The sequence below is a fragment of the Scardinius erythrophthalmus genome, assembly GCF_964197995.2.
Source record: "Scardinius erythrophthalmus genome assembly, chromosome: 1".
In the NCBI taxonomy this organism is placed as follows: domain Eukaryota; kingdom Metazoa; phylum Chordata; class Actinopteri; order Cypriniformes; family Leuciscidae; genus Scardinius; species Scardinius erythrophthalmus.
This window is the reverse complement of record NC_138221.1, coordinates 54,674,369-54,696,254: the sequence shown is the minus strand read 5'-3', so window position 1 is coordinate 54,696,254 and position 21,886 is coordinate 54,674,369. Positions and strand designations below refer to the sequence as shown.

The window sequence follows — 21,886 nt, the reverse complement described above, 5'->3', positions numbered from 1 at the left end:
CTGATTCAGCCATGCAGAATTCAAATACACAACCTTTGGAACAGGTAATAAAAATCAAAAATGAATAAAGTTCAGCAAACACAAGCAGAATTTCTATTAAATTATGAAGAGAGGACCATGAACACAGATGTATTTTATTATAAATTTCCACTTTAATTACAGATTTATAACATTGCTATTTAGCACATTTACTTATTTCAATATTTGCTTCTTGGTTTGATTGTTTTATCATGCAACAATGGAAAGAGAATTATTCAGTAAAAGGAGATAATAGTTGTGCTCTCCCAAAAATGTCATTGTGAGTGGTAATTTGTTTAATTAGCATACAATAATGTCATTTGTTACTCGTCACCTTATAGTATAGGCCTATATCTGCATTTATTTTGAGTCACTAAGACTATTATTATTATTATTATTATTATTATATTATACTTGACATTTACACAAAAAACTTTTGAAGAATTTCTAAAAAACACTTTCCTCCCCCCCCCCCCAAATCTGTCCACATTTTTAACAATGGTACCCATTTATTTATAAAAAAAAAATAAAAAAAAATTGAATGGCCATTTTTGCTGTAATTCAAATCCTCAACTCTCAGTTATTAAAATTAATGTCCTCTTATTGCTTTAAATTGCACTCAGTGTGAGTGTGAATGTAACTTTAGACTGCAGAAGAGCTGGAAGAGAAAAACCTGACAGTAACTTCTGTTTTGACAAATCAACCCACAGCATGATGTTATAAGAGCTTAAAGACTGTTTCAAACTCCTCCTTGAATACTTCCTTCAGCCTAGAGGTCATTCTACTCGAGTCATTATCCTACAGAGAAATGAGAGAGAGAGAAAGCGAGAGAATTTAGGATATAAAAGACACCAAATGTAAAAAAATAACTCTTGCAACATTGGAAAAAGTTGCATAAAATTTAAGTAAAACTAACTACGGTGGAGGTGCAAAAGTTGTTGAAAATGTGTTGAATATCTGAGACAAACTCTTGCACTGTTTTATAATCGTTATTCTCCAGCTCCAGCTTCACTCTGCCCAGCATCATGGGACCACAAATGTTCTTACTGCATCCTGGAACCTGAACACCAGCAGTGCAGACGTCACATGCATGTATATCACATTTAAGACCTTTAAATAATGGCAAAGAGACAGATGAAGAAGCTAAAGATGAGATTTACATTAGTGCAGGGGTCAGTCATGCAGTCATGTAGCAGTTGTAACAGCAAACACTGGCAGTGCTGGAAAAGAAAAGAAAACAGATTAAGTGTTAAAACAGTGTGTGTGTTTGCGTCATCTGTCAAGCCAGGTGTAAATGTATTCAAGACCCACTCAAATTAGATCACTATGAAACAGATGCTGATCGCATTTAATGAAGGTGTAAATGCTAATGAGCTTTTATAATCTCCATTCAGCTACGCAAGTAATATGTAATAAGGTTATGCTTTACTTTCTCTGCTTCCAAAACTGCACTATGATGGTTTACTCAACTGATCAAACATATTATTTAATTATTTCACTGGATTATACTTGGAATCTTGTTTTTCTCATTTCTCTCACCAAACACAGCACTGTTATCAGACATGTTTCAGTTAATGCAACCTTATGTAATATGTAAATGGGAATTTGCATTTTACCAGGATATGCGTGATCGGATCTCTAAACGATCATACAGGAGTCAAACTGGATGATGTTGTAAATGCCATCTGGCTAAAAATATCCTACTCATCCCAAAAAAGATAAATGTCCCTTTTTCAGGATGCTGTATTTGTCACGGAATGGATGAATGTGAGACGAGGATTCAAATGCAGAGGAAATTTATTAACCGGCAGACAAGGTACAAACTCAAAAACTCAGATTGCAAAACGGGAAGGAAACACCAGGAACAAGCAACTAGGACAAACGAACCAGCACAGGACTACAAACACAGGGAATAAAAATAGGGGGACAAACAAAGGAGGGTAACGAGAAGGACAGGTGGGACAAATTAACCAATAATCGGATAACAAGATGGGAGGGGCTAGACAATAGACAGGAGAGCACATGGCACAAGGAAATAACATGACAGCCACAACAGACCAAACAACACAAACACATGACAAACCGGGAGTGTCACAGCTCTGTCACAAACCAAGAGAAAACCCAGAACAAGGGTGACAGAACTGTGACAGTATTATGTAAAGATAATTTTGTAAAATCCAAATAAGCTTTACAGATCTTTCCTGGAAAGGTTTTAAACAATGTTTTTCAAGCTTGTTCGATGAACCATAAGCAGTTATTGCACATGTGGAACAGTCCTTAAAGGGGGGGGTGAATTACTGTTTCATGCATACTGAGTTTTTTACACTGTTAAAGAGTTGGATTCCCATGCTAAACATGGTCAAAGTTTCAAAAGTTAAGTTGTACGTTTGAAGGAGAATTTTTGTTCCAAAAATTGTCCTTCCGGTTTGTCACAAGTTTCGGAAAGTTTTTTTCGAGTATGGCTCTGTCTTACGTAAGAGAGGGCGGAATTTCCTTATATGGGTCCTAAGGGCACTTCTCCGGTAAGATCGCGGGCGCGCGCGCACTCGTAAAACAGAGCAAGAGAGTGAAAGCAGTTCGCCATCAAAGCGCCCTGCCCGGCTTTTGGGAAGTCAATGTCACCAAAGAAGTGTGTTTTTGGTTGCCAGGGCAAGACAACCCTGCACAGATTCCCAAAGAACCCAGCGTTAAGGCACCAGTGGATGGAGTTTGTTTTCCTGAGCATAAACGGAGTTGTGTAAGGCTGTTGTTCCCTGCATTTCGACGATGATTGTTTTATAAACAAAGCCCAGATCGTCTACCGTAATGCTTAAGGATCGAGCAGTCACAATGATAAAGGTTCGCGGTCGTGCGTTGGAACGGTGAGTAAAACTGTTGAACAAATGTCTCTGTGTGTTGTTAGCTCGGCACGTTAGCACAGCTTTAGCTTCGCCCACACGGCCCGCCTCCAGCCGCTCGTTTTTTTCCGGAAAGACTCGGTACAGCCAATCTTTCAATTAAAAATATAATAAAACAAAAGACTTTTTGGAGATATGAAGGATGCAATATTACTCTATAGCAGGGGTCACCAAACTTTTTTCTCTGGGGGCCACATTATCGTTCCTGACTGTGATGGGGGGCCGGGTCAGCTATATAACATAGAATTGTATGACCCAGACCAAAATGACCACCAGCAGGCCTCATTGTGTAGTAGAGATTACTAGCCTGGCACAGCCATCCCCACTACTATATCCACACTACTATATCAACACTTGATTCCTGGCACATATTTGTTTATCTTTACTAGTGGTTTGCAAAAGTTGTTTGTTTTATTTAAAGTTATTCTTCACAAATAATCGTTGGTCCACTGTTCTTTGAAAACTCTGCACTCTCTTTTAGGGGTGGAACGGTACACAGAAGTCGCGGTTCGGTTCATACCTCGGTTCAGACATCACGGTTGGGTACAGTGAAGGGAAAAGCAAAACAAAAACGCAGAAGGCTTGTGCACGTCTCAGGCTGGACCACCAAAAGAAGAATAAATGTCTTAAGCCTTGTATTTTTTTAAATAAGTTTTATTAATAAAGTAAAGGCATAGAACCAGTTTATTTGTAGTGCACTGACAATAAATAGTTTTATATAATTAGTTCATTAATTCAATTAATAAAAATACCTTGATATGTTTGGTAATTGTACCTGAATTAATTGAAAATTAATCTGCTACATTTCAGATTAATATATTTGTTTTCCTTAAAAATGTAATTCACAGTAACTTAAACACTTTGCAGTTTGAATGATGTCCTGCATAAACTAAATGACGGAGTATGTTTTTATGTTTCCACTGTTCGATCGCGGCCGTGCCACACACACACACACACACACACACACACAAATATAAGTAAACACTTTACGACTTTTCGATCGCGCCCACACCTCTCTCTCAACATATTCGAGCATTGCAATCTTTACACCGCAGCCTGCTTCAGAGCTTCAGAGCTAAGGCGGAGCTACAGATTAGGTGTCCCTAAGAACCCGCGTATCTAACAGTAGTTCCGCATTACATTAATTAAATTGCACGCAAGTTTTATTTATTTTTATACAGTGTATTCTCCGTGTAAATGTATGCACCAAACTGTGACGCCCGTACCATGACGTACCGTCCATGACGACTTTTGGGGATTGCCTCATAGGGCCTGTTCAAGTAGTGGGGGCAGAGGGGCTGGGGGGCCAGTCAAAGGGGGGTGGCGGGCCTGAGTCGGCCCGCGGGCCTTAGCTTGGTGACCCCTGCTCTATAGGTACTCAAGATTAACAGGAGATTGAGTGAAAATGAGCATTTCACCCCCCCTTTAAGACACTAATGCCTGGTTTTACAGACAAGGCTTAAGTCTAGTCCCAGACTAAAATGCATGTTGAGCTGTTTTAACTGAAAGCAACTTACATCTATAAAAAAATATCAGTGCCATTTTTTTGTCTCAAGATTAACACCAGAAATGTTTTTTATAAGGCACGTTTATAAAAGCTACTTGAATACCCCAATTGATCTAAGGCCTAATCCTTGATTAATCTAAGCCCTGTCTGTGAAACCAGGCCTAACAGTTTACAGGAGGTAGAAAATTTAGGTCACAGTTACAATAACTTAAAGGTACAACTATGTAACTTTTTTTGTTCAAAATTAACAAAATGTAAACAATGAGTCAATACATAACAGTAAATCTGGTTAAGACAAAAACACAAGTGTTTATACTATAGACCTGTCGGAATAGTTTTCGTCATATCCGTAAATAGAGAATGTGACAGAGTGTGTAATGAAATGAGAATCAACAGTGGCTTGGCTTTTCGGAGATGGCGAGAACTGAGGGATTGGAAATGTTGTAAAAGAGACTCTGAGATGGTGTTTTTATCACTCAACAGGTGAGTAAGGTATTTTATTGAACAGATAAACTCGCATATGTAGCTCTCTAACAGGGTTCATTGTAAAGTATTATCTATTGTGAAGGGTCATTTCATTATGGTTGTTGTAGCTGTGTTGGAATTTATTTTCAAGGAAGTACCGTGTCTATTAATGGGTAAAGCTACAGTAACGTCTTCAGCTAATATCTTGAGATCCTTTCCATATAAACTGGTTATATCTCTCATTAGTAGTGAATATATTATGAGCACTAAGGTAATCTCTCTCTCTCTTTTTATATATATGAGAAAGAACCATATTCATCTGCACACTCATGCAAAGCAAAACCAAAACCATGTTCTTCCACAAAATGCATATAGTTTTGTTTTTTAACCGCTATAGAGGCCAAAAGTTACATAGTGTACCTTTAAGGACACTAAAGAGACCTTTCTACAAACTCTGAAAATCACCAGGAGAAAGATGCTGGAGGCTCCCTGATCACCTGTGTGAACATGCCATATTCCTGCTGCAGGAGGCATGAGGACTGCAGACGTGAACAGAGCAATAATATGCAATGTCTGTAATGTAAGATGTCTAAGACAGTGCTACAGGGAGACAGGAAGGACATCTTTTTTACCAGTGTGTACTGAGAGACTGGACTGCTCAAAACGTCCTGTTGGGTCTTTCGACTGGAATCCTCCATATTCTTTATCACACAGAATGTGCAGCTCCACTGGCTTCAGTACAGACAAAACACAATATTACACACGTCAACTGTTTAGTTTGACTAAACCAGGTAAAGGTTTTCTCTCTCTCTCACCCAGGTGAGTCTTCATCTACAGCTGGTAGGTGACAGTGTGAATGAAAAGCTCGTGGACATTTGTCACAACACACGAGATCTCCCTCAGAGTCACACACGAAACACACGTCATCATTCTGCTGGGACAAGAGTTCATAAAGACATAAAACATTTAAAGAATTCTGAAAAGTTTGCTGGTCATGCTGATATTCTGACATGGTAAATGTGAGATGATGTCTTACTAGGTATTGATCTTGTTCTTCACAAATCTCACAATCACAGTTTATCATATGCAGTTCCAAAACTCTTTTCTGGAAAGAATGTGAGAACGGTGAGTCAAATTATTTCAAAGAGTTTTAAATGTGAATTTTCTGACATTTTTACCATTATAAGCTTTCCTAGAGGGATCCCATTGGTCACAATGTCTTTCCTCCATGTTCCACCTGGTTTGTTCAGTATGGTGAAATCCCCTGGGCTCAGCCAGAAGTCTTTTGTCCTTATACATCTCCCACAATACTCTGAGATAACAACATTGAACCATACTCTGTATCTTAGTTTAAGAATTTCTTATAGCTATGCATCATCACAAAAAGTATTTAAAATGTCTGAATATCATTGCAATAGACACAAAAAATAAAATGAAGTGGCACCTGCAATTGTGACAGAGACTACCTTAATCAGCTGGCATTTTGGTGATTTGTAGTGTATATATACTCTACTATAGGTGTAGTTAATCAGATTAACTATGGGCATGTTCAACTAAATGTGTTTTTGTCTGAAGAATCTGAAGAATATATCTATTGCTTTTCATTTAACTATAAACAAGCCATTTTTGTGGCATATTTTTCTTAAAGTATGTTTGTGCTAGATTTCTTTTGAATAAATGACACTTGGTTTGATAATTGTATCCAATGCAATGACAATCAGACATTTTTAGGTGCGCTTAAAGTGTCCAGATACTTTTTGGAGCCACTGTAGTTATAAATGTAAAACATATTTGACTAACACACAATATATTAACATTTGTAGAAATTAATTTAAGAAATGTGCCCACTCACACACCTTTGGCAAAGCGAGATTTGTGCAGGATGCCAGAGCCAGAACCGCAGGTAACAGGTAGGGTTGGACCTTCAAATACGCTCATGTCAATACCATCATCATCATCATGATCAAAAACATCACTGACATCATCGCTGTCAGCATCACCATCTTCATTGCCATTGATACTCCCTTCTGATTCTACAACAAATGCACACACACACACTATATATATACTGTATATATACACACACTATATTTTATTTTGTATAATTATTATTATACAGACCAGAGCTGGAGTAGAGCAGCTGTATCCTGCACTGTGAAAAACAGAAAAGATGCGTGTCAGAGATGTGGAACATGAGGACAGCTGTAAAATTCCCTCAAAAGTACATATACAGTATATAAAATCATATCTAACCTTTCTTTTTCCGAACCTGTCAGGTGAGGATTCAGGAGAGTCATTCTGTGCAACAGACAGACAGACATTAAGTGAAAACATATTTTACAACATATGTTGTGACCTTTTATATACAGTATCTATACACACACACACACACACACACACACACACACACACACACATACACACGAAAAAGAAAGTACAACCTATTTGAATTCTATGGTTTTTCTATAGTTAAATTCTTTGTTATATATAACTGCGACATTTTAGCTGTAAATTAATTATAAATATTAGCTAGATTATGTTCACTACCCGTGTCTAGTGATGTATGTTTATGCTGAAATATAATTAATGGTTCGTTTTTTCAAAACATCTATACTGCGTGTCATTATGTTAAGTGAGTTGGCTCGCGCAATTTATGTGGTTCCCGGTAAAAAAAAAAAAAAAAATTCTTCCTCAGAAAGTCCCTGCTCGTGAGGTAGTACCATAGGCTATAAAAAATTATGGACGTAGTGCCCGTGACGTCACTCGTAGGTTTCTGAAGAGCATTTTTGGAAGCCCAAAGTGGGCGAATCCCAAGGGGGTAATCTTTCAGAAAACACTGAAGCTTCCCCGGGTGCCGCCATTGATTAGCGGACCCCCACCTGCTGTTAGCATTCCATTGACTCCCATTCATTTTGGCGTTACTTTGACAGCGAATAACTTTACATCTGAGGCGTTTAAAGACTCCATTAGTCCATTATTTATTCCTAAAGAAACACGAAAATGTTTAATAATGTAGAATAATCTTACATTATGGCCCCGTAGAAGCAGTTTTTGTAAAAATAGGCTAACGATTGCGTCATAACACGCGACTCTCTGTCACACAGTAGAGAAATTACCGTATGGACAGGAGGAGAAGCTCGCGGGCAATTGGGGGGGACGTGGAGGCAAAATGACAAAATAATTAATCAGAATACTTAGCAAAAGTTTCTCCTGCTCCTAGCTCATGGACATCTCCTACTCACACTCTCCGTCTCTGCAAGTTTCGGAAGGGAATGATTCAGATTTCTCTTGGCAGAGCTACTAGAAGACAGACAGGTTGCTCACGTCACATTTTAACATGTGGGGTATATGGGATTAACTCTTTTTCGCTGTCTCTAACGGCCAGTTGATGAATTGCAAGTCACTTCCGTGTTGGTTTCAAGAGGGAGACTGGAAGGTTGCCGCTTGGGTAATACTTTTTCAAAGTTTAGGAACTTTCAGGGGTGGGACTTGGGCACTGAACATGCTGATTGGTTGACTCCATGCAGCATTTTAATTCAACCACCATTTTTCAAAGTCTGTTGCGGTGAGTGCAGTAAGAGTTGTTTGCTATTCAAATCAGCAATGGAGTTTAAAAAACACGACTGATGGACCAATGATGAGGTTCAGGCTTTGTTAAGATTGTAAGCTGAGGACAAAATCCAGCGGGAACTGGAAAGGCATATGCAGTCCTAATCTGATTAATTTGCTTAATCTTCACGGTACTTTATACCACGATGGAAAAGCAGACAGTAACAGGTCTGGGGGGAAAAAAGTTTCTGGGATAAATAGTTTCGGGTAATTTAGGTGGAAACGCCACTATAGTGAGTATCAATGCTCCCTGGATTTCGTGGTGCAGTGTGGGACTTTTTAGGGAGTGAACGTTTCAGTGAACTGTAAAGATTTTGCGATTGAGACAGCCCTTATTTTATTTTTAAATAATTTCTAGCCTATTATTGTCCCTGGTTTATTATGGTACTCTTGTAAGAAAGTATCAGTGACTAGGACAAACTAAGTATCACCTCAATCTAATCCTGTTTACGTGAAATAAGCCTGCTCCAGAGCATGTTTGAGCTTACAGACCGTTGCTAAGACAGCATCTCTGGGGTGAGCTTCGACGAACCTAACGATCCTGGATCATGTTAAATCGTCAACACTGAATTCCAGCTAATTGAGTAATCCACGTACGAAGAACGGACTCCTGCTAAGAACCAGATTATTTGTTGTATTATGTCTTTATACATAAACCATAGATTTCAAAGAGGGTGTACTTTCTTTTTCAAATGACTATTTATAATTAATCATTATATCAGGATCTAACCTTCCTTTTTCTGAGCCTGTAAGTAACTGGGGAGGATCCAGGAGAGTCATTCTGTGCGACAGACATGAAAATATAGTGTGAAAATATATACAAGATATTTCACAACATATATTCATGGATTCTCGTCTGTGGAACGCGCCACTTCTGGTATTTTGCTGGTTACTCGACAGTCAAGGATTTTTAAAAATCGAGTACTCGACCTTAATCGAGGAATCCTGACAGCCCTACTTCCAACGGTGTATCTAGGAACATTTAGTGCCTTCTCTATGTTTTTGTAGCCTGTTCCTTGTTTGTGAAGGGCAATGACTTCTCGTAACTTTTTGGACCATTCTTCTGACTTAGTCATATTTCTTACATATTTCTAACATGCAGCTGTTCTAGCTCAAGCACACCTGATGCAACTAATGAAGCCCTTGATTAGTTGCATCAGGTGTGCTTGACACAACAACTCTTTTGCAGATTTGTGCTGTTGTGAGGAAGTGCAGTCATTAAAAGTTGTACTTTCAGTTGAATTTGGAGAAACCACTTGAAACATTTGTTGTGTTGAGCTATTTCAATTACTTTTGTTTGATTAGGTAGTCAGGACTGTCAACATTACACTTGACATGAAATCTTGCTGCTACCCTGTCTTCGTTCTCTGTCCTGCCTGCCTGTTTGTTTGTTTGTTTGTTTGTTTGTGCTTATTGTGCTATGCCGATGAGGTTGTCTGGCTCATTTGTGTTTAGATAGGTGAAACCTCTGTTGTTGGTTATTGTCCCAGCTATATTGTTTTTTGTGCATGTCCAAAAAGATTTTGTTAAATAGACTGACAGTTTGGCTTGTGTGTGTATGTGTGTGTTGGTGTTGTTGTTGATATTGACCCATTGTTCTATTTTATATGTTGGTTTAGTAATTTTTTTAATTCATATTAACCTGTATGTAATATTTCAATCCTTTTTTTTTTTTTTTTTTTTTTTTTTTAGGTATGACATATTAAGATCTGTCCAGGGACAGCAGATGTAAAATAGCTTTTGGCTAATTTTGGCACACTGTACATTTAATTATGTATTATTAGTGTGCATCGTCCCTGTTAAATAAACCTGAAATAAATAAATAAATTTGTTCATTGCAAACAGCTGAAAGTCTGTACATTTTGTTAATAAACCTGATTTGCAATGGGGGTTGAATAATTTTGATTACAACTGTATATACTTTTTTAATTGTACCACAAAGTTACTCTGTGTTTTTTTTTTAAAGAAATGTTGAAGGTCACGTAAACCAAAAGAACAGCTTAAAGCTCAAAATTCACTTTTACATGGTGTGTGTACACAACCACCCTATAATGGTAAAATTCCACCCACTCCTCTTTTTTTAATGTGATGTCACAAATGCGTAGGCACCGCCCACGACTGCTGACGGACTCTACCCTATTAGCATAGACCCCGCCCTGAGTGAGCTGTACACAGTCCGCCATGTTTTTCTCCAAGCCAGAGCATTTAACAGCACACTGTAAAAAATTTGCTGTAATTTTGCAGCTGTTTGCCAGTAACTTATTGTAGATTTAAATTTATGTTATTTACTGGCAACAGTTTGTTCAAAGTTAAATGAACATTATACATTAACAAGTCTTTGTCTTTAAAGAATAAAATTATAAAATAACAATCTAATGCAAAGCATTCTGGGAACCAGAAATCTTAATCAACCTTTTTCTGTTTTTTTTTCCTTCAGATTTTGGTTCCCAGAATGCTTTGCATGAGGATGTTATTTTAGTTTTATTCTGTAAAGATAAAGACTTGTTAATGTTTAATGTTCATTTAATTTTAAACAAATTATTGCCAGTAAATAACATCAATTTAAATCTACAGTAAGTTACTGGCAAGTAGCTGCCAGTAATACTGTAATTTCTACAGATTTTTATACTAAGTTATCTACTAAGTTATTCAATCAACTAATCAATCTATCAAGTTATTCAAACAGTGAGTGATTTTCTGTTTTTCTATTGTTGTTTGATTCATATTAACAGCATAAATAGCAGTAGGTACAGTACACGACCAATATAAAGTCTTTGATATTCTCACTACAGCTACAACGCACAACCCTCTTCTGAAAAGCGGAGTGAGGAGCAGCAGCTCATTTGTATTTAAAGACACATGCACAAAAACATTTCCTTCCACTCAAAAATGGGCATTTACAACATGGTATAATAAATTGTCTGTGGGGTATTTTGAGCTGAAACTTCACAGACACATTCTGGGGACAGCTGAGACTTATATTACATCTTGTAAAAAGGGGCACAATGGGTCCCCTTTAATATCATTGTGTAGGTGCAAGTTCAGCTGAAGTAAGACAGTGTAAATCCCAGAGGCCTGAAATCATGGGTTCACAGGTTATTCTACAAACATATCTTACATGTCTAATAAAAATATTCTATACTAGTTAGGTACAAAAACAACCAAACCTGTTCATTCTGAACTGGAATTTTCTTAAAGGGCGAAAGAAGACCATCCTATTAACAGAAAGAAAATACAAAGCTAGAAGATGTGCTCAGCTAATAATCAACACAGGTTATTAATGTTTCAATTGAACTGACACTCTTACATTTGGATTTACTAATAATTCACTAATAAAATAAACCCCCATGGGCATATTAACAATTACTGAATGCTAATTATAACTGAACTTAAGTGTGCATTGGTTGAAACTGTTAGTAATGAAGCTGTTCTTATGCACCTTAATGAGCTCCTGGAGTGGAGTGCCATTGTAAAAGATGCTGTTCCTCCACTTTTTGCTCCTTTCTTTACCTCCAAATATCTCAAACTCATTGGGCATGAACCACTGGTCTTCACTGAAGATGCACATCTGCACTGAAAACAGAAGTTTATGTACAGTTTATGCAACCAATATACTGTTAGAGCATCTGGGTGTGTTCTGAACTTTCAGAATAATGTTTGTCTTCAACAAGAGACTCATAACTAAATTCTTTTAGTGTCTGTACTTACTGTTATTATATTTCTCCACATAAAGGACGCCATCTTTATCTCCACATGTGACGCGAAGTTCAGGTTTGTTTTCAATTATTTGTCTCAATTTCTGTCTGGAGTCTGAAATAAAGGACAGATGTGAGGCATGAATGAGCTTCAGATTGCCCATATGAGACAGAGCAGTGTTAATTATATGCCTCAAATCTTTTTAATGGATCTCTCCTCAGTTCATCAAATTGTTTGTATTGTTGTGTATTTTGGAGAGCTCAATTGGGTCTTTGGCTTGGCTCTTGTTGGTTGTACATAAGAAGGATGGTCCTGTTTGCTTACAAGTATGTTTCCTCATCTTTCTTTCCCCCCTTCGTTTTCCTTTCTTTTCTCTCTCGTTCTCACTCAGACTGTGAGAGTCCGTGCTGCTTTCTGGATCCCATTTAGATTCTGATTCAGACTCAGACTCCATGTCCAGACCTGTGGTTCTCAAACACACTAAACATTGATTATACAGTTTTTACATGGAAATCGTCATTTTTGTTTATTAAATGCATTTTGCACTTTTAAATATGATCATGTGGACTTGCTGCCTAAATGTGTAATTATGAGTAATTTCAATGGAAAATATTTGAACATATAAATTTTCAATACAACAAATGTACCTTTATTGTCTTATATAGAAAATATACATTTTCATAATAAATTGCTTTTAAAATGACTTTAATTTTTTTTACACCATTTTAATAGTAAATATTGAAATCACTATGTAAGGTAATTCAGTTTTTACTCTAGACATATCTGATGGACACCATCATATTGTTTACATTATTTTAATGAATGACTGAATTCTACATGCTGTTTTGTTTGCAGAAGTCACCCAAGTCACATAAGAAATAATTAAGACGTTACAGATTATAATGAGACTGAGATCTAATGAATGTTCAAAGCGAGTATTCACAATGAAACAAAACTGAAAGTTACTTCCTGGACTCATTCCTGTTTTGCAATTTGAGTGAAAAAGTTCAAAAAAAGAGAAAACATCAGACCAGGAAATACTCACAACATTAAAATTGGAATTACTACCAATAACATTAATGTACTCACCTTGCTGTGTCCACGACTTTATGTCTGTTTTTCTAACGCTCTCTCTCCCTTTCTCTCTCTCTCTCACACACACACACACACACACACAGATAATGACGTACACACTATCAAATTGCTTTTCTTTTTACATGCCCTATACCTAACCACACCTTCCAGCAGCTCTGACTTTATACGTCACTGAGAGACTATTCCACCTGATTACTAACAATAAAAATAAAACAAACTTAAGGTGAAAAAGACTCGTGCATCATTCAGACCTGAATTGAGTTTTTTTTTTTTTCATTCCAAGTCAATTCCTGAATTTGAATTGAGTTAGCATGCAGAATGAATGAATTAAAATTTTAGTAGAATTAAAAATGAAATTAAAAAATGAAATTAATATAACTAATTAACTAGAAAAGCAATGGTTGTCAAGACAAAATGTTAACGTTGGCTTGGAAAAGCTTTAAGTTTTGAAAAAGTCTGAAGGTTTACAGGCCAGAAACAGAGAGAAGAATAGACAATAGTAGATAAACATTCAGAGACTATGACTGTATTTGCCACAAGCATTGACAGAAAAGAAACTATGATGTTTTCGTGTTGTAATGTGACAAAAACAGTAAATTATTATCAAAAGAGAAGTTTATTTTCTTGGCCCTTGCGCATTAAAAAGAAATTGGTGTATTAGTTACCTAGGGAAGATGTATACATATCTAATCACAGGCTCTCAGACCACAGTTCTACGTCATCAGTACTGGCCTGCTTTTGTTTAATCTCAAACCTTAGCCCATCACTTCTATCCCGATCCCAATCAAGTCCTTACAGCATCTGTGACTTACTCCTGCTTGACTAAGGAGTGAATCTGAGGATTTTCTATAACAGCAGGTGTTATACTGATGTATTGTGGCAGTGTGTCATGTGACTGCTTTTCCACCAGCTTCTTTAAAGACAAATCAATTGATTGCAGTGTGTTGTTGATGGTGTTAAACTGTTTTTCCAGAAGTTCATATAATTGCAGCTGCCTTGTTTGCTGAGTCTCTTCAGAAGCAACAGGGTTCTGCCATTCAGCGCTGAGCTGTCCTGGGTCATCTGTGGTCTGGACGGCCTCCTCTACGACAGGAGAGACTCCAGGTTCTGAAGCATCAATAGGATGTGAATCAGGCGGATCTTGGTTTGGGGAAGGACAAAGAGTGTGCATTAAAAACATTTCATTGTAGTATGATTCATGTAACAATACAAACACAATTAATTATCAGTGACCCTGCATTTTATCAAAAATTTTAAAAGCTTAACAAATTGGCACAAGCTACTATTAAATATATTTATCAATAGTACTTATATCATTCAACAGATATGACTTAAAGGATCTGATCGAGATAAATCATGAGGGTGAGTAAAGCACACACAAATAGATTAAACAAAGTCTGAAATTTGAATATACATCAAAGGAAAAAAACACAGCAAATGTCGCACTCTAAAATGCAGTAATAGACTGGCAATATTTTAATATTCTTACTCTAATGAGAAGCAGAAGCAAGAGATGTGAAAGTAACCAAAGTCTCAGACCTTCATAGTCTAAGAACAATTGGGAATTTTAAGAATCAGAAAGTTCATAATGAGAGAAATATATAGAAGGAAATTTGCAGAGCTCACTAACCCTTATCACTAGCAGTAGATCCAACCGGTTCTGTGGTATTTTTACTGACGGTTTCAGCTGACATCACAGATTCTCTCCTGTTCTGTTATAAAAAAAAGAAAGAATAAGATTTAATTAATGCTTTATGTCTGTTTGTTAATAGAGGATAAGTGGGCACAATAGCTGGGTACATTCCAGTAACTGAGGGAGAAGGTGAAGGATAAAGTTAAAGTTAGTTATTTGGGATATAAATGACTACCACAGATTTTGAGCTGAATTCCCCCAGTGCCATATTGTTGCTTCTTTTATTGTTATTTTGCAGAATAATTTATTATAGTTATTGATTCAACTATAGGCTTTTAAGCAGAGTTTGCAGCTTTTAGGATTCCCTTCAAAAACAATAATATTATTAATAAATATCTCCTAATAATATTTTAGATGACACATCATCATCATGTATATGCTAAACTCATTTATTATAATATAATATAATATAATATAATATAATATAATATAATATAATATAATATAATATAATATAATATAATATAATATAATATAAGTTATTTTTCAACTTAAATGCACACCTCACCATTTTGACTCTTTCAGCAACAGATTCGGATTCATCTGAAGAACTTTCTGTTTGTGGTAGAAAACAAGCAAAAGCCATAATCATTTCAGGGTCAGTTAATGCAAATGATCTATAATGAAATATATCTCATTGGACGGCGCTTCACATTGCAGATGGACAATGACCCGAAGCATACTGCGAAAGCAACCAAAGAGTTTTTTAAGGGAAAGAAGTGGAATGTTATGCAATGGCCAAGTCAATCACCTGACCTGAATCCGATTGAGCATGCATTTCACTTTGCTGAAGACAAAACTGAAGGGAAAATGCCCCAAGAACAAGCAGGAACTGAAGACAGTTGCAGTAGAGGCCTGGCAGATCATCACCAGGGATGAAACCCAGCATTTGGTGATGTCTATGCGTTCCAGACTTCAGGCTGTAATTGACTGCATAGGATTTGCAACCAAGTATTAAAAAGTGAAAGTTTTATTTATGATTGTTAATCTGTCCCATTACTTTTGGTCCCTTAAAAAGTGGGAGGCATGTTTACAAACTGTTGTAATTCCTACACCGTTCACGTGTGGGATGTAAATACCCTCAAATTAAAGCTGAAACTCTGCAGTTAAAGCACATCTTGTTCGTTTCATTCCAAATCCATTGTGGTGGTGTATAGAGCCAAAAAGATTAGAATTGTGTCGATGTCCCAATATTTATGGACCTAACTGTATATATACACACACACACACACACACACACACACACACACACACACACACACACACACACATATATATATTTATGTGTGTCTGTGTGTATGTGTGAGTAATCCATTCGGCTCCATGGGGTTAATAAAGGCCTTCTGAAGCCAAGCGATGCGTTATGTATAAAAAAATATCCATATATATAACTTTATACACTAGAATCAATGGCTTCTGGTAACAGCCGTACACGAGTCTGGTTCCACCTAAAAAATTAATTCTGACCCGACACCTAATCTGATATAGTCACATTATAGCAATGCTCTCCCATATATTTTGCTACTATAAGTAGCAATGGGTGGTAAAAAGACAAGAAATGTACCGATACTTATTCAAACTCACCCAGCTGGATTGTTTCCCTCTGCACTGTGTTCTTTTCAATTCCACACACAGGTATTGAAACAGTCTTGGCAAACAATCTTTTCCAGGACTCTGGAAAACCTTTTAAGGCGTTTAACAATTCATTTCTCCTCGTCAAATTTTGCACAGACTTTGCACGCCTTTTGTCTTTCTGTGTCCCCTATGGTCAAATTAAATGGTAGTGATAATAAAGCATGCCATACTTCAAAGGGTCATAATTTTTGTTATGAAATCTAAGGCAAATCTTGTACAAATTACAAATCTGTAATGTTGTCAGTTTGAACTACAAAAATAATATGAATATGGTTTGTTTAATGGCCAATAGACTTATTACTTTTTTTTTGTTACAGTATATAATATATATACCTGTCTAAAGGACTGCCTCAGGTGTCCGAACTCTGGAAGAACCCCGCTCTAAGAAAAACAGAAGAGTTCATTTAAATCAGATGAGGACCAGTAAAATGAGGTTCAAATTTGTTCATAAAATTTAACAAATTCATAAAATCCATCAGTGGCGTAACTTTGTTTTAAAAGTAGGTGGGACAGTGGATGCTATTTCAGACATGTACAATAACAATTGTAAGAAAAAAATAACATTATAATATCCAGAAATCAATTTCAATAGTACATTCAGAACTCATGTTTAATGTGATAGTTTCATTTTTACATCTACTATATGTATAATGCAATATACCGTTAGTCCCGAGATTCTTCATGTTAGTGAATAAATGCATAGATCTACAATTAGCATATCGGATTCCCTAATGGTCTGCTAGTAGAACTTTTGTTTGTGCCAGATTTTCATCAATGATTGTATATCAAGAGCAGGGACGAGTTTGTGTGCAGTTTGTTTTGTGATTTCACTGGAAAGAAGAATAGAGTCTCCGCAACGGCATTGAGAGATAGATTGGCACACTTGTACGTGTAAAGACTGTGCATGAGCCAAAAGAGAACTTCTGCCTCTTCACTGACTGCATGATAACACTGCCAACGAACACTCAGCATGATTTTAAAAACAACACATTCCAGCGCCAAATGGCCTCTTATTTAACACATATGAACGTCAACTGGATAGGTTTCCTTTGCATTAGTTATGTTTCAAAAAGATGTTTCAAAAAAGTGTCGGGGACAATATTGACCCTGGCATAAAGTGGTTGGGACATGTCCCACCCGTAAATTACGTCTATGCCAGCCAAACATCCAGACTGCATACTTCCATACATACCTTTATGAGTTTCAGTAGTTGCACTTGTTGGAAGCCTTTTGATGGCCTGTAATAGATGTTAAACCTCCACCTCTTGTGACTCCCCTTCCCTCCAATCGCCTCAAACTGACTGGGACTATACCACTTCCCTTTACATAAAATACACTTCTCTCCTTAAGAAAGAGAAACATGATACAGAACATAAGAATGGGTGCACATGGTATGTAAATGTGGAACAGGACTGTAAAATAAAGTGCTACCGAAATAATACATGTAGGTTTGTTAAAACATTTGCATCACAGTAGACTAGCATTCATGTACATATTTAAAAAAATATTGTGTATTACTCACTTTTAACAGTTAAAAGTTTGTTTTAACATCAATTTGACTTTAAAAACTAAACATGCAATTTAATTTTCTCACACAATGTAAAAAATATATCTCCCCAAAACTTACCAGTGTCATACTTTATTCTGTGAAGAGAACCTGCCACATTTCCACAACGAACACCCAGCTGTTTCTTATCTCTGACCTCTTGAAGAACATCTGTGTTTTGAGCAAAGATGTTTGAGCATCTTTTCATTCTCTCGTCTTTACTAACACCTGTTTCTGAGCAGTTTTCCTTCACTTCACATTCTGGCTTCGTAACTGATGCAACATTCATCTTCTTCAGGTCTATGAGAGGCAAATGTTATGTCATATTTAGTTTACTAAATGGATCTGCGAATGAACCTCAACTTCATTCGTTTTTATTGCATTCTAGATATCATTGGTTTTTGCTTACCTGGAAGCCTGGATTTGTTACTTCTGGCTTTTTTCTTCTTGTTACCATTTTTTTGATCCATCTTTCTTTTTTCCCTTTGTCTTCCTTTACTTTTTTCCATCTCGCTCAGCCAGTGAGATTCTGAAGTGCTGCCCTGATCCATGAATAAATTCATGTCCTGTGGGTCTCTAAAACATAGCCATCAATTAGTCGTGGATATTCACAATTGTTTGTAAAATTTTAGGGCTCTTTGCATCATCAAAACGTAACTTTGATTATATCTAAATACAATAATTTGGATTCCTTTATACAGTTTAGGCAAACACAAGCACATTTAATTTTTATATGAGAGATATGTACAGATGTCTTTCATCAAAAACATTCAGTCATAAATATTTATCTTTGGGCATAATTAAAGGAAAAGCCAAATTTACCAGTAAAACACAGAAAATACATTGAAACAAGGTTTTCACAGAGTAATATAAGTAGGCAGCCTAAAATAATTATAATTACAAATAAAATAAATCACAGGACTGCAGAAGTTTTAACAGCTGAATATTCTTCAGGGATCCCACTCTTTATAATCAAGACATTTACATGACTTTTCTAGTAATTTGAGATTTACTGAATAGGAAATAAGTACAAGGATTAAATGCGGAAAAAGCTCCAGAGGATGCTGTAAAATAAAAATAAAAAATATATAGGCTATTCATTATAAAAAAAATGCCCATTTTAAGATTCAAAACCGTGGCTTTTCCAGGTCTAGAAATTACGCCATCTTGTATATTCACATTTTCTAAACTGTTGGAAGTTGGAACCTAAAATAAACATGTTTGTTTGTGTGTGTGTGTGTGTGTGTGTACTGTACAGGTTTACTGTACTTGTGAGGGCCAAATGTCTCCACTTGTATAGTGAAATATTATGACGGTCTGACTAGTGAGGATATTTATTTACTGGCCCTCACTAGTTTAAAAGAACAGATTGGTCAAAACATGTTTTTATTTAAACCTAGTGTTTTGCATATGTTTGTGTGATGGGTTAGGCAGCTTTATCATTACCCTGATATAAAATCAATGGATGTTGATTCATCAAAATACCATATTTTGCGTTCAAAGGAAGAAAGAAACTCATACAGGTTTGGAACAACTTGAGGGTGAGTAAATTATGACAGTTACGTAATTAGTTCAATTATGAGTGAATTATGATTTTCATTTTGGGGTGAACATTTTTATTTTTTATTAATGCTTAAACAATACACAATTAATAACAGATAACAACAGAATGCAAATTTTTGGGTGAACTATCCCTTTAAATTATTTGTGGATGACGAACCAGGTAGTTAGTTGAGATGGTCCTCACTGCAGAACACAAAATCCAGGGCACCTTACATACAGAGACAGAGCACAACGCCTCATAATCTAAAGACCACGCCCACCGACGGGGAGAAGAATCCAACCATCTCCATTGACTTTGCATTGCGAGAGGCTGCCTCCTTGTCATTTATGACTTATAACAAAAGACAGAAAAATGGCTAAAAGCTGCTGTGTGACAAGGTGTACAGCAAACAAGCTAAAAAACCCAGAAATACGTTTTTATAATCTGTCGACCCCCAAAAAACGAGCGTTTAAGGACACAAAAGTGGGTACAGGCTGAAACGAATGGGTAAATTGTGGGATTCTGACACTCAGTATGTCTATACCTAAACCTACCCATCTCCACCCCCTGATCCCTAAACCCACCCCTAAACCTACCCATCTCCACCCCCTGATCCCTAAACCCACCCCTAAACCTACCAATCTCCACCCCTTAGATCTGGATCCAACTCCGCCCCCTGGATCTCGTGTACTGCAGTGAGGTGCTACTGTGGTAAAGCCAAAAACAATCTCTGTTACCATAAATTATACGTTTATCTCTGTAAAGCTGCTTTGAAACAATGTAGATTGTTAAAAGAGCTATATAAATGAAGATGACTTGACTTGACTTGGATTAGTTTGGACCGCTGGTAAAATAAATTACTAGACGATTGCTCTGGTAACCAAAGCTGCTGATCTGGCTTTTTGCAGACACAGTTAAAGTTGGAAACAGGGCAGTGCACTAAACACCGGAAATGTGTGGTCACACTAACTTGGAAGTTCTCTCGCGCGTTTTTTTAAAAGTAGAACAACTTTTAACTTGAGCAACGCGATTTCACAACACAACATGAGCCGAGCGAGACGCTGCCAAATACGCGAGACGACGTCTAGCTCTAGCTAGCACGTGCACATGGAACAACGACGGCAGCGCTGAGGAATGACAAAATAAGTTCTGTGTGAACGACCACTAACAAACAGAACAGAAACTTGCACATTGGACTGTTTGTTTTAGGAAAATATACAATACTTATATACAATACAATACAAAACGGGCTACCCTTTTTAACAAAACACAAATTCAAATATTCATCATTAACAGCAACTAGCATTACCTTGATATTTAGCTCAAACTCCTCAGCTGCGGGGTACTCTACTCTGACTGCTGCACGGGACGAGATGATTCCAGGCTGGGATTCTGGAAGTGGAGGAGAAGCACGTAAGGGTCGGGGAAGGGGGCGTGTATGACTGAAGAGGATGGGCGGTCAGTCTCTTTTTATTTTCCATTCTTTCTTATCAACAACATGAAATGCATTAAGTATTACATTGTGCCAGGGTTTCCCAAACTGGAGTTAATAAAATTAAAATTAGTAAATTATTTGAAAATTAAAACAATCAAAATAAAATGTAACATTGTAGATTGAACACTAAAAATATTAATATTTCATTTGTTGCATGTCAGTGTGGCCATAATCCTGAATCAGAGAACTGAACATGCAAATGTGTTGTTAAATTATTGAAAAATCGCAGGGGTCTCCAAGTAAATATTTTGGGCTAAATTTGCCTGACCAAAAAAAAAAAAAAAAAAAAAAAGTTGGGGATTTCCCATAGACTGTAAAAAATAGGGAATTCCTCTATTACATGAACAAACAACAGTAGACATGAAAACAGCAATGCATTACACACAGTTTTCCAGGTTTGAAATATTTTTGTCCAGACTTTTGTTTAGATCCATAATTAGTGAAGGTCACTGAATATGAAGATATTGTGTTTCACAACTATATATCAGCAGTGTTTAGTAACTTGCATAATTATTCATCTCATTCATGGTGTAATGAGAGGTGCTTTTGTCCCCTTGTTTAGAAGCATCACAAATTTATTTACATGGCATTTACATGGCCATTCTATATTCTCTGAATATAGTCAAATGGTATGACACCCAAAAGGATCTCTTAAAAAGGAAAAATTAAACCTTTTTTTGTTTTTTT

At 36.7% G+C, this 21,886-nt stretch overlaps 2 protein-coding genes across 3 annotated transcripts; both read right to left on the bottom strand.

Annotated features, from left to right (window-relative positions):
- Positions 1-600: 600 nt before the first annotated feature.
- LOC308701013 (nuclear body protein SP140-like protein) lies at positions 601-13,333 on the bottom strand. Its single transcript, XM_081383007.1, has 16 exons — positions 13,282-13,333; positions 12,517-12,672; positions 12,205-12,306; positions 11,936-12,069; positions 11,664-11,711; positions 9,227-9,277; positions 7,141-7,185; positions 7,009-7,039; positions 6,744-6,920; positions 6,066-6,199; positions 5,924-5,992; positions 5,703-5,818; positions 5,520-5,619; positions 1,179-1,238; positions 938-1,078; positions 601-816 (listed from the first exon to the last, which is right to left on the bottom strand). Exons 2-16 carry the CDS (start codon positions 12,644-12,646, stop codon positions 736-738), a joined length of 1,419 nt encoding a protein of 472 aa, XP_081239133.1. The 5' UTR covers positions 12,647-12,672; positions 13,282-13,333; the 3' UTR covers positions 601-735.
- Positions 12,823-21,105, bottom strand: LOC308701050 (uncharacterized protein). Of its 2 annotated transcripts, XM_081383069.1 has the most exons (9): positions 21,014-21,105; positions 18,571-18,737; positions 18,243-18,461; positions 17,808-17,959; positions 16,949-16,996; positions 16,565-16,742; positions 15,489-15,535; positions 14,918-14,999; positions 12,823-14,427 (listed from the first exon to the last, which is right to left on the bottom strand). In XM_081383069.1, exons 2-9 carry the CDS (start codon positions 18,722-18,724, stop codon positions 14,096-14,098), a joined length of 1,212 nt encoding a protein of 403 aa, XP_081239195.1. In that variant the 5' UTR covers positions 18,725-18,737; positions 21,014-21,105; the 3' UTR covers positions 12,823-14,095. The 2 variants fall into 2 exon arrangements, with proteins under 2 accessions (XP_081239195.1, XP_081239196.1); XM_081383070.1 differs by lacking the exons at positions 15,489-15,535; positions 16,565-16,742 and having other exon boundaries at positions 21,014-21,098.
- Positions 21,106-21,886: the final 781 nt, after the last annotated feature.

Coding starts and splice junctions, on each gene's coding strand:
- LOC308701050 (XM_081383069.1), bottom strand. CDS start 18,724: ATGAATTTATTCATGGATCAGGGCAGCACTTCAGAATCTCACTGGCTG. Junction 16,743..16,948: donor TGAGGCAGTCCTTTAGACAG/GTATATATATTA, acceptor ATTTGACCATAG/GGGACACAGAAAGACAAAAG. Junction 15,000..15,488: donor TTGCTGAAAGAGTCAAAATG/GTGAGGTGTGCA, acceptor TTTTTATAACAG/AACAGGAGAGAATCTGTGAT.
- LOC308701013 (XM_081383007.1), bottom strand. CDS start 12,646: ATGGAGTCTGAGTCTGAATCAGAATCTAAATGGGATCCAGAAAGCAGC. Junction 12,307..12,516: donor AAAGATGAGGAAACATACTT/GTAAGCAAACAG, acceptor CCTTTATTTCAG/ACTCCAGACAGAAATTGAGA. Junction 1,239..5,519: donor CAGTCTCTCAGTACACACTG/GTAAAAAAGATG, acceptor TTTCTTTTCCAG/CACTGCCAGTGTTTGCTGTT.